Source organism: Onychomys torridus, chromosome 9, assembly GCF_903995425.1.
Source record: "Onychomys torridus chromosome 9, mOncTor1.1, whole genome shotgun sequence".
Lineage (NCBI taxonomy): Eukaryota > Metazoa > Chordata > Mammalia > Rodentia > Cricetidae > Onychomys > Onychomys torridus.
This window is the reverse complement of record NC_050451.1, coordinates 66,166,677-66,182,300: the sequence shown is the minus strand read 5'-3', so window position 1 is coordinate 66,182,300 and position 15,624 is coordinate 66,166,677. Positions and strand designations below refer to the sequence as shown.

General features: G+C 38.6%; 1 protein-coding gene across 1 annotated transcript in view; it reads left to right on the top strand.

Moving 5' to 3' along the window:
* Dnajc15 (DnaJ heat shock protein family (Hsp40) member C15) overlaps nt 1-9,081 on the top strand; it is a 55,598-nt gene extending 46,517 nt beyond the window's left edge. Inside the window, exon 6 of the mRNA XM_036200075.1 lies at nt 8,830-9,081. Coding sequence (XP_036055968.1) covers nt 8,830-8,903 — 74 coding nt within the window. The 3' untranslated portion in view covers nt 8,904-9,081. The remainder of the gene's footprint in view (nt 1-8,829) is intronic.
* Nucleotides 9,082-15,624: the final 6,543 nt, after the last annotated feature.

Here is a 15,624-nt window from a genome sequence, read left to right as displayed (position 1 = left end):
TGTGAATGTCCCTTATCAGATTGGGAAACTCATGCCAAAGCTATGGGCTCCTTTAACTGTTTTTACTTCATTGGGTTTTCTTATCATGAGAATTGCATTACAGGATTTTCACCTGCTTTCTGTCTCTGGGAGAAAAGCTTCTGTGAAACTGGTACTTGGATACAAGAATGTATTGGCTAGGGTCTCATTGCTTTCATTCCTTCCATCAAAGACATGTCACTTCGTGAGCATGCTCAGAGCGCTGTGAATAACAGAAACCTAAGACATGGTTGGTTACCTTCCAAGGAATTCATTATCTAATGGTAGTCAGGCACAAGCTTTATAAGATTACTCACAAGGAAATGATTGCATTGTTCTCGATAACAAAGAAGACCAGGGATCAGATTAAGGGTTTGAATAAAACAAGAAAGAAAGAAGCAGCCAATGTTGTTATAGCAGGAAACGAGGAAGCTAGAGTCCTATAGATAAGGAGAGACATGGTGTGAGCTGGTGACTAGAGTCCAGGCTCAGACAGCACAGGTTAGCTCTGTGCTGTCAGCTGGTAGATCTTTGTGAATTTGGTCTCTACCTAATGAAAATAAGAAGCAAATCAATGCAGATGTAGTTTGAGAGCTCAGTGAGGCATCGTAGTGGCTCTCCCCAGCCCATGGCCTCAGTCAGAGCTTGCTCAACACTGGTTGTTCGAAGGGTTATCAGACTACACAATGATGACATAAACTTTAAAACTTGAGGTACACATCCATAAAAGGATACAAATCAATCAAGTATTATAGAGTGGACCTACCAGTGCAGCAGAACCTGAGTTAAGAAATGGCCTCAAATTCCTTATGGACCCAAGGATGACCTCTTGGTCCTCTGCCTCCACCTCCCAGTATAGGGATCACAGGTATGCACCACTATGCCCACCCAGCTCGTCTCTCTTTTTATTGACTTTGTTAACAACATATATGAATGTTCTAGGTAAGAGTCATTGTACTGCAAGTATCTTCTCTCCGCAGCTTGTTTTTCTGTCCTCTTACTGGTGTTCATTCATGAGCAGAAATCTTTAAGGTAACCCAGTTTAACATTTTTCTTTTCAATGGGTTACTTTTTATTTTAAGAATTTTTTGCCTTTTGCAAAGTCATGAAAATCTCAAAGCTATGATGATATGTTTAAACATTGTATTTTGGAAAGTGCTTTTATGTGTGCTCTGAGGCAGTGGTAAAGTTTTGATTATTTCAGGTCCAAGTACTATAATACTACTTATTGAAAAGGACATTATTTCTCCAATGACCTGTAGTGTAAACTTTTGATAAATCAAATAATCAGGTATTTGTAGGCGGAGTTTCCTCCTTGTCCCAGCAGTTGCTCCCAAATATCCACTCAGAGACTTAATATTAATTACAAATGTTCAGCTGATAGCTCTGGCTAGTTACTAGCTAACTTCCATTTTGAATTAACTCATATTTCTTATCTACCATCTGCCACTTGACTGTGCCTTCTTTAAACATGGCACATTCATCTTGCTTCTGTCTGTGTCTCTCACAACTCCCAAGACTCCTCAGACTTCCCCCTTCTTCCCAGCATTCTCAATCCTGCCTCGTTGTCAGCCAACCAGCTTTTTGTTAACAATGAGAGCAGCACATTTTCATAGTGTACAAAAGGATTATTCCACAGCAGATATTTCTGTATTTTATCTCTTTTCATGATTGGTTCTTTATGTTGGTTTTACACTGTCATAACCTATATTGACCGCGTAGCTTTATTTATACAAAGCTTCATTCTAATAGTGAAAGTCTTTCATACTTTTTCTTACTTAATGTCTTTTTCTAGCTATTTGGCAGTTTTCATTTTAACACAAGTTAAGAATTATAAAATCCAGACATGGTGTGCTTGTCTTGAGTCACTGATCTCTCAAGGTAGGCAGGAGGATCACTCTTGAGTTTTTAAAGCCAACATGGTCTAACCACAGAAACAATCAAAACCAAAAACAGAAAGAAAAAAAAAAAGTTATGAGTTTGCATGTGTGTTCTTCACACACAAATCTTCTAGCCTCATGGTTGAAGTTGTCCAAATGCACATTCTATTTGGAGAGAATTGGCATCTTTACATACTGAGTTTTCCTGTTCATAAACAAGGTGGAACATTTCTTTTATTGTTATTATTTATTAAAACAATTTTAAAATTTAAACATTTTGATTATATTCTTCCCTCCACCTTCCCACACACCCAACTTTAAATTCTTTCTCAAGAAACAAACAAAAATTCAACACAACAACCCCCCCAAAGCCAAGAAAACAAAACACAACACCAGTCTATAACCAAATAAAAGCAAAAAAAGAAAAAACAAAAAACCTGTGGAGTCCATTATATGTTGGTCAGCTACTCCTGAACATGAGATTTGCCCTGGAGTGGTTAACATACCCAGTGCCGCTTCACTGGAGAAAGCTGATTTTCCCTCTTCCAGCGGGTATAAATGACAGCTCAGTTGTTAACCTTTACCCTAGTGGCTAGGTTTTCATTCATTCATTTTTTAAAAGTATAACAAAATGAAATATAATAAGATAAAACAAAAACTGTCATAGTGAAGGTGGACAACACAAATAAACAGAAGGAAAAGAGCCCAGGGCACAAGAGTCAGATACCCACTCATTCACACACTCAGAAATCTCATAAAAACACTGAACTATGTGTGTAGGGGGGGATAAAAATAAATTAAAAAAAAAAAAACAAACAAACACTGAACTGGAAGCCATACTATCAATTCAGAGGACCTGATGCAGACCATGCATGCTGCTTCAGTCTCTGTGAGTTCTGAAGCCTTGCTCTTGTTGATTCAGAGGGCCTTGTTTTCTTGGTGTCCTGCATCCTCTCTGGATCTTCCTTCTTTCTGCCTCCTCTTCCATGGGGTTCTCTGAGCTCTGAGGGGAGGAATTTGGTAGAGACATCCCATTTAGGGCTGAGTGTCCCAAGATCTCTCACTTTCTGTGTAATGCCTAGCTGTGTGTCCCTGTATTTGTCCCCATCTGTTGCAGGAGGAAGCTTGTCTGATGATGACTGGACAAGTTACTAATCTATTATAGCAAAATATCATTAGGGATTGTTTTATCACTACATCCCCCCCCCCCCTTTAGACCAGTATTATTTGGTTTTACCCTAGGTTCCTGGGCTATCGAGTCTCAGGTTCTTGGTCACCCAAGCAGTCTGGGGTATGAGTTTCATCTCATGTAGTGGGCCTTAAGTAAGATCATTTATTGGTTGCTTACTCCCACATGCTTTGTGCCACCATTGCCTTATCATATCTTGCAGGTATGTAGATAAAGGATTTGTGGTTGGTCTGGTGTTTACGTTTCTCTTTTGATAGCATACAGAATACCTTCCTGTACCAAAGATGCTGGAACATGGGGTGAAGGCTCTATGTGAGCACCAACTTGACATCTCCATGTTCACTGAGTTGTGTAGGTGTTGTCTTCAGTGGTGGGGTCTTGCTGTCTGTTTGTTGAGAGCAACCTATAGTCTTGGCCACAGCCTGGGTTGTTTGAAGATTCCCATGAGGTCCCTTTGGCCAACATCTCAATTAAATGTAACCCAATTCTGGTACTAGAAGCTTCATTTGGTGACAAGAGATGGCCAGTTGGGACTCTGTCTCCCCCATTAATGATTTGGTAATTTTATTTATATCATCTTCATATATGTATATGTTTTAGGAAGTTTCTACTGCATTAGGTTTCCATGTTACTCCACAGTCTCCTCAGTTTCAGCTGTCTCTCCTGTATTCTCTCCCACTACCTGTGTCCCCTCCCCCCCCCTCCCCCCCCCTCCCCTCCCCTCCCCTCCCCACTTGATCCTCCTGTCCAGCCCCCCATCCATATCTCTCTTCATTTCCCTTTCCTATGAGATCTGTCTGTACCCTCTAGCCCAGTGGTTCTCAATGCTTCCTAATGCTGCAACTCTTTACACAGTTCCCCTTGGTGTGGTGACCCCCATCCATGAAATTACTTTCATTACTACTTCATAACTGTAATTTTGCTACTGTTATGAATCATAATACAAATAGCTGTGTTTTTCCAATGGTCTTAGGTGACCCTTGTGAAAGGTTCATTCAACACCTCCCCCAAAGTGGTCACAACCCGCAGATTGAGAACTACTGCTCTAGTCTCTTACTCTGTACCCACTTTCTGTGCTTCAGTGGACTGGAGCTTAGTTACTGACTTACCAGGAATGTTTGTTTAGATCATCTTTGTTTCTGTTTTCACAGTGTCTGTGTTTCAGTCTTATCTGTGATTTATGGTGTTTATTGCCAGCTTTGTTTGTCTGTCTGTTTGTATGTCTGTCTGTTTGTTTGTTTGTTTTAAAGGTGTTGGGATTGAGCCCAGGACTTTGCACATGCTTATCTTGTCCCTTCCCACTGAGCTACCACACCAACTCCTAGGTAAAGATGGATATTTTTTTAATTATATATAGGTGTTTGTGTTTGTGTGGGTATGTGCACATGAGTACAGCTGTCCACAGAGGCCAGAGGCATCAGATCCCAGGAGCTGTAGTTACAGAGGACTGTGAACTGCCTGATGCAGGTGCTGGGAAGTAAATCTTTGTCCTCTGGAAAAGCAACAAATGCTCATAACTGATGAGCCATCTCTCCATCCTAGTATGGTAGTTCTTCCGCTGTAAATTGTCACGTTTCAGGAACAATTATATAGTTACTTACTATGAGGATACAGAAATGCTGACTTTCAAATATTTTATGTTCTATCCATCAACTTGTTGGATTTTTTTTTATGAAATCAGTGATTTGTCTTTAGATCATTTTGGACTTTCTGTGGAATAGTTGGTATCATTTTAGACAGTGACCATTCCTTTTTGGTCTTTATTCCTTTTGTGTTAGGAAGAGGTGGGGCAGGAAACGTTACAATGGCAAGTCCCTCCCACGTGGTGTTACAGGACATCAGTGATGGCTACTGTCTCGTGTCCTCACCTCAGATCCAGAGTTTCCAGCCTTTCACTACTAACAATGCCATTGACTATATTCTGATGGCTTTAGCACACAAACCACACTCTTGTCTCTTCTTAGTTCATTAAAAGTTTATTTGAATTGTCTGTGTCTATTGAGAGGATGGTATGCTTTTCTTCATCTGTTAATGCATTGAGTTACATTGCTTAACTTTTGAATATTCATTAAAGTCGATCTTGCCCTTCTGATATAAGCCTAACTTGGTCATATTTGGTCTGATTGGATAAGTGAGCATAGTGTTTTTGAATCTACACTAGTAAGAGGTGCTGGTCTGTGGTTTCCTTTCTTGTGATGTCTCCATCAGAGTTTGTTATAAGAGTTAACTAACCCCTAGGCATATAAAAAGATGGTTATGCTCTCCTATTCCTCTTTGTGTTTAGATTAGTTGGTTGATTGGTTAGTTGGTTGTTTTTTTCAGGGCTTGGATTTGTTGATTAAATTCTGGGTAGGCATTTAATTACAGATTCAGTTCTTTAAGTAAATAGTATACTTTTGACTTTTCAGATTTTCTTTTTACAGATTGTGTTAGGCCATGTTTTTCCTGGAATTAATTTTTAATTTAAAATTTTCACTTTAGCATGAAAGTGTTGGGTTTTTAAAAACTTGTTATTTATTTCATGTATATGCTGTGTGTATGTGTGTGTGAGAGAGAGGAGTGTGTGCCTGTGTGTGACATGGCACATTGTGCTAGTCAGTTCTTTCTTTGTACCATCTGAGTCCTGAGGGTAGAGCTCGGCACATGCCTTTTCCTACTGAGCTATCTCAGGGGTCCTTTTTTTTCTTTCTTGTTGTTTTAAAAGAAACTGACCACTAACCATGGATTAAAATCCCAGCATTTGGGAGGCAGAGGTAGATGGTTCTCTGTGAGTTCAAGGCCAGCCTGTCTACAAAGCAAATTCTAGGGCAGCTAGGGCTGTTAGAGAAACTTTGTCTCGAACAACAAAAACAAACAAACAAATAAAAAAGTAAGAAAGAAAAGAAACTATCCTTTGGAATTTGTCGGCTCGCTCTCTTGAATGCTAATTTATTTCATGATATTGTCTTTTATATGTGAATTATTTCTAAACACTGAGACCCACTAGATATGTTGATGGTTTGTTTCTATCATAATTCCACAATTGTAGAATTGTGTGTCAATATTGTTCGAGCACTATATTGTATATAACTTGCATTTTTCCCATAATCTCTAGTGACTTTTTAAAAAATGTTTTAGTTTTTTAATTATGTGTAGATGTTTGAGTGGTATGTGGGTGTGTGCATGTGAATGCAGCAGGCTGCAGAGCGGCCAGAGGATTAGATCTCTGGGAGCTGGAGCTCACAGACTGATGGTGGCTCAGGTGAGCAGCAAGTGCTCTTCACCTCTGAGCTGTCTCTCTAGCCCTGGTGACTGTTGTAAAATACAACAAATGAATCTACTAGAAAATAGAGGTATATAAAATTGATCTGTAATATTCTCAAAACACTTGGGTTCTAAGTGTGGCTGGTCACTGCCAACAGAATGCACTTGTTGATTTTGGTGTTTTTAAGTTTGCTGAGACAATGTTCTTCTCAGTGTGCAGCTTTAAAGCCGTATTCTGCTTTTCAAGGGTGGGATGTCTTAAGAACATCAGTTCAATCACATTTGTTCATCATGCAATTTATTTTGATATTCTCACTCTTTCTCTAGTCGTTCAATCAATTATTGAGACGTGTGCTGAACCTCCCAGTGATTATGGAGTGTGTGTTTTTCCTTTTTGGTTGTGACAATGTTTTCTTCATGTGTTCTGAGCTTAGGATATTAGGCATGTACAAAATGTAAATCTTATTGTTTTATCCCATAGACTAACTTAAAACACTGTGAAATCTCTATTACTGCATTTTTGCCTTGAAGCAGTTTTCCTGTGATAATTAGCACAGCAATGCTTCCTTTATTTTTATTGATGTGAAACTTCATATTATTTGAAAACATCGTCTCCTTTAACCAACATCTACTGGGCTGATTTTTTTTTTAATAAATAATATCAGATAATCTACAAATAAATATAGTGTTTAATAAGATTTTTACTCTTATGTGCTTTTTGTTTGTTTATTTGATTTCTGTTATGAATCTATTGTGGCCTATAATTAAAATATTTAGAATGTATATTGACCAGTTAAAGGTTATAGCTAAGATCAGTTAATATTTTAATATTTTTTAGAGCACACAAAGTACCTGGCACCTTCTTGATTACTCAAACATTTAAGCAATTGACAAAGATGAGCTTTACGTGTTCCACGGTTATTTTTAGAGATAATCATGAAATCAACTTACAGGGTTAGGAACTTTCTTTGTAATTCTCACTGTGTATTCAAGGTCACTGTGTGATATATTCCTTAAATGTTTATCATGTTTCATATCTTGATATGAAAATGTCATTGGTATCCTCAAAGTCAAAAACTAAATATAGCTTCCTCCAGCTCTATTACAGCCCATATTTGTTGACGTATTTTCTCTGCTTGCTTTTTCCCTCATGAAGTGGTAGGTGGTAACAATTGAAGACCTATATAAAGCCAGGATGGTTTATATCTATACTGTCTAAACACTTTTGGTTTCTTAAAAGTTGTGAGGCATTACAATATTTTCAACAGCCATAGTTTGTACTCAAGAGAAAAATACAAAATAAAAACAGAGACTGAAAACTGTAATATGATTGTTAGTTCAAGCATTAAACAATGTCAGTGTTCTAGAATAGAAGTTAGGATATGATGTGTACCTTTAATGTGACAGTTTGGGGATATTTTTGTATGTCAAATAAGCATTGTTTATGATTGTAATGATTCTGTATTTGAAATTCACCTCAATTTGCTGTTTGCATTAGAAATAATTCATTTCAAAGAGCTCTAAAAAATAACTGTCTTAATTTTATTTGAGGGTATTGTAAATCCAAGACTACATTGTAAATGTTGTAATAGAACCATTTCAGAGAACAGGAGAATTTCTTGTAGCATTATTTTTATTTTCACTCAGTTATTAGTGTTAGTTTATTTATCTTAGCAAGTATGATTCTTAGCACTATGTATTATATCTGTGCCTTTTAAATAAGTGTTTATTTTGTGAAATTATGATAGACATGAAAAGACCCCCTTAGATGGATTTAGCTCCTTCTGAAAGGTAAAAATCTATTGCTTTTGAGATGTAACTATGAAGAGACTGTTATTTTGTTTACCTAATCATGCACTGAATTTTAAAAAATATTCTGGCCAAATGTTTCTATGGTAATCTATAACCAGTTAGTGTTTTCCAGCTGATTATAACTCCTATACAAGACTGTAAACAGATACCTATCTGTCACCCTGCACAAAACTCAAGTCCAGGTGAACCAAAGATCAACATAAATCCAGTTACACTGAACCTGCTAGAAGAGAAAGTGGGAAGTAGCCTTGAACGCATTGGCACAGGAGGCTACTTCCTCAGTATAACACAACAGGCACAGACACTGAGATCGACAACTAATAAATGGGACCCCCTGAAACTGAGAAGCTTCCATGAGGCAAAGGACACTGTCAATAAGACAAAAAGACAGCCTACAGAATAGGAAAAGATCTTCACCAACCCCACATCTGACAGAGGGCTGATCTCCAAAATGTGTAACTTATATTTTTCTCAGAAATTGTATTTTGACTGATGGGTACATGTAATGCTTCACTAAAAAGTTTAATTTGTGCTGCTTTGATTTCTGGTAAGCATATGAAATAGTTTGTCAGAGAAAAATGTGTGGGAAAATACCTGAATTATAGTTGTTGTTGTTTTATATATTGAATTTTAAAAATGTCTGTAATGACACAGGCTTTAACTATTCATTTCTCTTTGTCCTCCTAGGTGGATCTCCTTACTTAGCATCCAAAATAAATGAAGCAAAGGACTTGCTAGAAGCATCCGCCAAACTTAACTGATGCTGAAAGACCATACCAAAGGAAGACAAAATACAAGGTTCTGAAACTCCTGCAGAAGAATGTGGAACATGCTCTTGCTTCATTACTGACCAAATCTGTCCTTCTGTCATTAAGTGTACAGCAATAAAAGACATTCGGCCTTGCTCTTCATTCCCTTTGAAGGGGATTTCATACATTCTGCAGCTGTGCTTTGCCACATTATTTCATATGTAACAATATACTTCTGAAGACTGGTGATTTAGTCTAGTTCCTCTCTCTGCTGCGGACACACACAGAAAGGTGTGACCGTCATGATGGCATTGAGGTTTGTGAGCAGAGTTGGCAGTTTTTTTTTCCAGTGCTTATGGACATGCCCTCATTGTCCCTTTCTTTAGAAGAATTTGGGACTCCTTCAATGTCAGGGGCTTTAAATGTTTTGAAACCAAACAGTGATTGCTACCTCATGGGGAAAAAATCCAAAATGTATATAATTTACTAAATAGTGATGTATACAGCAGTTGTTGGAATTTTAAAGGGAACTCTGCTCTCTGAGACCTTATGGCTAAAGCATGAGAACTTGGAGAGCCACTAAGATGATTAAGGATTTACAAAACTAGCCCTGTGAGGAAAGGCTGGAAAGAGCTGGGAGAAATATAAGGAGTTTACTTTACTTATAGTCTTCCTATGCTGTATATTTATTCAATAATTCATTCTATGAATATTTATTGACCCAGCTATGATGTATAAGGTACTGCAGTGGATCCTCTGAGGAGAGCCACATGTATGAACCAGCCATGGAGCCTGACCCAGAAGAAGTTTTGTATAGAGAAAAGAGATATATCATGTAAGTAACGAATACTGAATACTGTCAGACAGGTGCAGATCGTATGCTAATGAAGTGCAGAGAAGAAAAGTGTACTTTAAATCTCAGTACTTGAGGGTCTTCCTGGAACAAATGATAGAGCCCAGAGCTTTAAAAAAAAAAAACAAAAAAACCCCTACAAAATACCACATAATTGCTGAGTCAGTAGTATTTCTCCTGAAATCAGAATTAACAGAAATGAATGTCAGTTACTATGATTAGAGTGAAGGGTTTCTTAAAGTAAATGATGGACAGAGTAGTTGTGAAAAGCAAGCCCTGTACTTAGTGTGTGTATGAGTCACGCCAGAAGTAGCTTGGAGTGTTCTTCATTTCACTTTCCTACTAAGCATAGCATGTCCCTAACCTTGAGAAGCTACTTAGTTTGTGGGTATATAACTGTCTTAATTAGGGTTTCTATTGCTGTGAAGAGACACCATGACCACAGCAACTCTTATAAAGAAAACATTTAATCGAGGATAGTTTACAGTTTCAGAGGCTTAGTCCATTACTGTCATGGTGAGAAGCATGGCAGCATGCAGACAGATACGGTGCTTGAGAAGGTGCTGAGAGTTCTACATCTTGATCTGCAGGTAGCAGGAGACTGTATATCACACTGGACATAGCTTGAGCTTATGAGACCTCAAAGCCTACCCCCACAGTGACACACTTCTTCCTACAAGGCCATACCTACTCCAACAAGGCTATGCCTCCTAATAGAATCACTCCCTATGAACCAAGTATTCAAATACATGAGTCTATGGGAGCCATTCCTATTCAAATCACATTCCATTCCTGCCCCCCGCCATAGGCTTGTAGCCATAACGTAATACAGAAGTGCATTCAGTCCAATTTCAAAAGTCCCCATATTCTATAACAGTCTCAACTCTTCAAAAGTTCAGTATTCAAAGCCTCTTCTGAAATTCATGCAATCTCTTAACTGTGATCCTCCATAAAATCAAGATGAAAAAGCAGATCACATACTTCCAACATAATGGCACAGGCTATACATTACCATTTCAAAATGGAGGAAAGGGAGCAAAATGAGGAAATACTGGACTACAGCAAGACCTAAAACCAGCGGGGCAAACTCCAAACTCTTCATCCTCTGTGTCTGATGTCAAAACACTTGAGATTTCCAACTCCATTTAGCTTTGTTGACTGCAACATACTTCTTTCTCTTGGGCTGCTTCTGCTCCCTGTTAGCAGCTTTCCTCAGCAGATATCCCATGACTCTGGCATCTTCAACATCTTGGGGTCTCTAAGGCAATCCAGGCTTCAACTTCACAGCTTCACTCAAATGACTTATTCTGGGCCTCCATTCAGGGACACCTCTGACGCATGCCTGACCTCAATGGCTTTCCTTATTAACAGAGGCAAATTCCATAGTACCTTTCATCTATCTTTCACTCTAAAGCCAGAACCATTTGGCCAAAGCTGCCAAATTCTGCTGCTTTCTGGGGGCTGGAACATGGCTCCATTGTTCAATTACTTCTTCGTAAGCTTTCTCTTTTCTGTGGTTTTCTTCACTGCCTAACCTTGGCTGTCCTGGAACTTGCTCTATAGATCAGGCTGATGTATGCCTCTGTCTCCTGAATGAGCACTGAGATTAAAGGTGCATACCACCACTCTTTTTATTCCATTTTGTAATCTGTTTATCTCCTTGAACTCAGGATTTAGCTCCATTCCACTTCCTGATGCTCCTTTTCCTCAAATTGTACATTTTGTATTTTTTCCTTCTCAACTTGCTCCTTTTCATTGTAGATTTGTGTAAGAGTGACCACTAATAACCACACAACACAGTCAATATTAGGCTGTTTTGAGATATCCTCTGCCAACAGAATTAATACAAAACTCTTTAGTTTAGCCCCATGCAAACTTTTTGACAAGGGCAAAAGGCAGCCACATTCTTCACCAAAATATCACAGAAATGATCTCTAGACAGCATACTAAAATTCTCTGACACCTCTTGAGCCAGGCCCCCACAATTCTAACCACCCTTAGCACCACTATCTCCCATATTTCTACTAGTATGGCCCATTATGTCCCACTTAAAGCTTTCAACTGCTTTTATATTCCAAAATTTGAAATATTCCTCCAAATGAAAACATGGTCAGGCCTATCAAAACAATACCCTGGTACAAACTTCTGTCTTAGGGTTTCTGTTACTGTGAAAAGACACCATGACCCATGACTACAGCAACTCTTTTTTATTTGTTTTGGTTTGGTTTTTTGTTGTTGTTGTTGTTATTTTAAGATAGGGTTTCTCTGGGTAGCTCTGCACCTTTCCTATAACTCATTCTGTATCCCAGGCTGGCCTCAAACTCACAGAGATCTGCCTGGTTCTGCCTCCTGAGTGCTGGGACTAAAGGCGTGCACCACCATGGCCTGGCTACAGCAACTCTTATTAAGGAAGACCTTTAATTGGGGCTGGCTTAAAGACTCAGAGGTTTAATCCCTTATCATCATGGCAAGAATGGCAGAGTGCAAACAGATATGGTGCTGGAGAAGGAGCTGATAGTTCTACATCTTGATCCATAGGCAGCAGGAGACTGTGCCACACTGGGCATAGCTTGAGCCTGAGATCTTGAAACCCATCCTCACAGTTACACACTTCCTATAGGCCAAGCTTTGGAACATGAGTCTTTGGGAGCCATTCCTATTCAAACCACTACAATAACCCTCATCTGTAAATTAGAAAATAATCATATCTAGGAAGGTGGTTATAGAATATAAAGGTATATGAGTAATTTAGTTATGTAGCAAATATTTAAAATATATAAAGTATTTTACTTTAACAGAGTAGGCTTTTTAGGACCACCAGCCCCCAAATCATGATGCAGAGACTTATTAGTTATGAATGTTTGGCCTTATGCTTATCCCACTAGCTCTTTTGTGTTGTTATTGTTGTTGTTTTCAATACAGGGTTTCTCAGTGTAGTTTTGGTGTCTGTCCTGGATCTCATTCTGTAGACCAGACTGGCCTCGAACTCACAGAGATCTGCCTGGCTCTTCCTCCCAAGTGCTGAGATTAAAGGTGTGCACCACCACAGCACGGCCCTACTAGCTCTTATAACTTAATTTAACCTGTTTCTCTTCATCAACATTTTGCCTTGGGGCTTTTTACTTTTCTTTGATTCTATATGACCTACTTCTCTGCTTCCTCTGGCTGGCTGGCTGGCAGCTGCCTGCCTGACTGTCCTCTTTCTCTTCTTTGAAGCCAAGAATCCTCCTCCTGCTCATTCTCTATGCCAGCCAGCGCTGCCTATCCCTCTACTGCCTAGCTATTGGCTGTTCAGCTTTCTATTAGACCAACCAGGTGCCTTAGGCAGGCAAGATGAAGCAAGTGTAACACACCTTTACATAGTTAAACAATGCAGCATAAACAAATGCAACATACTTATAGATAGTTGAAGTAATATTCCACAACAACTGTTCCATTTCATTGATTTTATCTTTTAGGAAACCTTGAATTAAGGTTCACTATATATTCCAGTAGTTCTTTATTTTATCCTTGAATTTGATTTGGGTTGGATGGAGTGGGCATGCTTATCAGTATTCCATGCACCATCGACTGTGGCTAAAGGAATCACTTCATGGGGCTCCAAGTTGGAACTGGTTGCTCCCTGGACCCTTAGTCCTCTTTCTATGGGCTTTTTCATAGGGCTGCAAGGGCAGGGGTGCTGCAGGAGGCAGCTGTCCAGGAACAGGAAGTGAAAGTTGGTCACTTCATCTTTGGTCTGGAATCTGTTAGGGCATCATTTCTGCATACTCAATGACCTAAGAGTTGTAGAGCCTGCCAGATTCCCAGAGGAGCTTTTTGTGTCTACCAGAGAACTGTGAAAGGGTCAGTAGTCCTTGTTAGCATTTAGGGGACTTGAGCCTTTTTATCATATCAGCTTTAGGTATTTATTTTGAAAAAAAAATTCAGTCATGGAGAGGGGGCCAATGTGGTGTGATGCACCTCACCTGGGTGGGCTAGACAAGAGGAGTGCAAGTTCCAAGCCAGCCTGGGAAACTTAGCAAGTCCATATTCCAAAATGAGGGAATGAAACAAAGCTCATGAACAACCCAAAACAAAAAGAGCACTCTTATAAAGCACTCATGTGGCATGTATGAGATCCTGCGATGGGTCAGTTAATTATAGGGTTTGAGCTCAGAGAGCTTCAGTTGGCACAAATGCCATTTGGGGTAGATAGTAATTCAGTAGTAATTCTCTGAATGGTGGTGTAGTTTTAAAATTGGGTTTTGACGAACTGTTTACCCTCAATTCCTCATCTGTAAAACGCTTATTTAAATGGTTGCCTATCTTCAGTAAAGATTGCTTTTATACATTTCCTGTCATTGCATATTCTGCTCAATTAAACTTTGTTGATACTGCAGTTTCTGTTTACACAAAGAACTTAAGTCTGAGAATAAGACCTTTTAGAAACACAATTTTCACAGAGAAAGTGCACTTCTGATGAACAACTAACAAAAGTGTGTAGGGACAATTACATTATATTTAGTGGTGCCAATCTGCAATGTAATTTAATTTAGGAAAAAGAATGTTGAATGTAGCAGGCATTGTTTTGTTTAGCCTTCAGAGCATATCCTGTGTTTTGTTTGAACAATGTTTAAAACCAAAGTTTTACTTGGTAATGTATTTTACCAAGGTGGTAAAGGTGAAAATTATTGATGCCTTGAGGACCAGCTCAGGGTTTGAGGGGAGCAAACAGAGTCAGTGGGTTATCACTCCACTTGACTTTTCTATCTGAGGGAGTAAAACTTAATTCTCTGGGGCCAGCAAGGGGTGCTAAACTTAATTCTCTGGGGTTAGTGGAAAAAAAAGCAAAAACACACATGTTCTCTTTCATTTCTCTCTCTGTCTTTTCCTTTTCCTTTACACCTTATATATCCCAACAAAATCTTTTAGGCAATATTAAAGTTACAATGTGGTTACATTCTATTTTTCAAGTGAATGATTATAATGAATACAAGATTTTTTTAAAAACATGTTTTCCATTTCTCTTACATAATTAAACATCCTACATATTATAGATGGAAAAGCAAATTATCCCAAGGACCCACATATGTTTACATCCAAGCAACTTGTTATAGATTAATAGTGTAAGCAAACATATTATTTTTATCAGTCAATTCTCTTCCTGGCAGGCTACATTTTGTGATTACAAAGAAAGTATCAATCACTTTATTACTTATCTCAAAAGGTAATCTTATAAGCAATCTTAAAAGAATCATAAACCTAAACTTTTATATATGAAAAACAATCAGTCATTTCTACTTTAAATCCTCACAGTGCATAGCCACTCAACAGTTCTTTACATCAGGAAGCTGAGGGCAGAAATGGGTACAAGGAATTAATCATCATCTTTGGTCGCCAACCAATCCTAGCAAGAAAGGCACATCAGCCAATAATAATTGGGCTGCTTTGTTCTTGTTCCCTGACCTTAATGAGTGCCCCCCTCAACTGTGTGCCTTTCTAAACTTTGGATTATTTCCCAACACTTTTCTCTAATCCATTAACATCTTTCTCTAGCCTTAAGTCATATTTTCAAGCTTTATTTCAGTTATGATGCATACCAAAACCCATGAGCACATTTGTCCCAACATTAAGATTAAAAGAACCTGAGCTGCCTTAGCTTCTGGGACTCAATTGTTTTCTTAGTCATTAAGCCCCAGTCTATATGGCTCTTGAGGAGAAACTAGCTGTGTGGCATTCCCTTGTTCTGCTTTTCTATCCTCTGTAGCCCCTATTTCATCAGGGGCGGGGACAACACCATACTTTTCTTTTGCCTATATTAGTTTTTCCACTAAGCTAACCTCTATCATAATCCCTTACTATGTTTATTAAAAGAACTTCAATCATCAAAATCCTATTTAA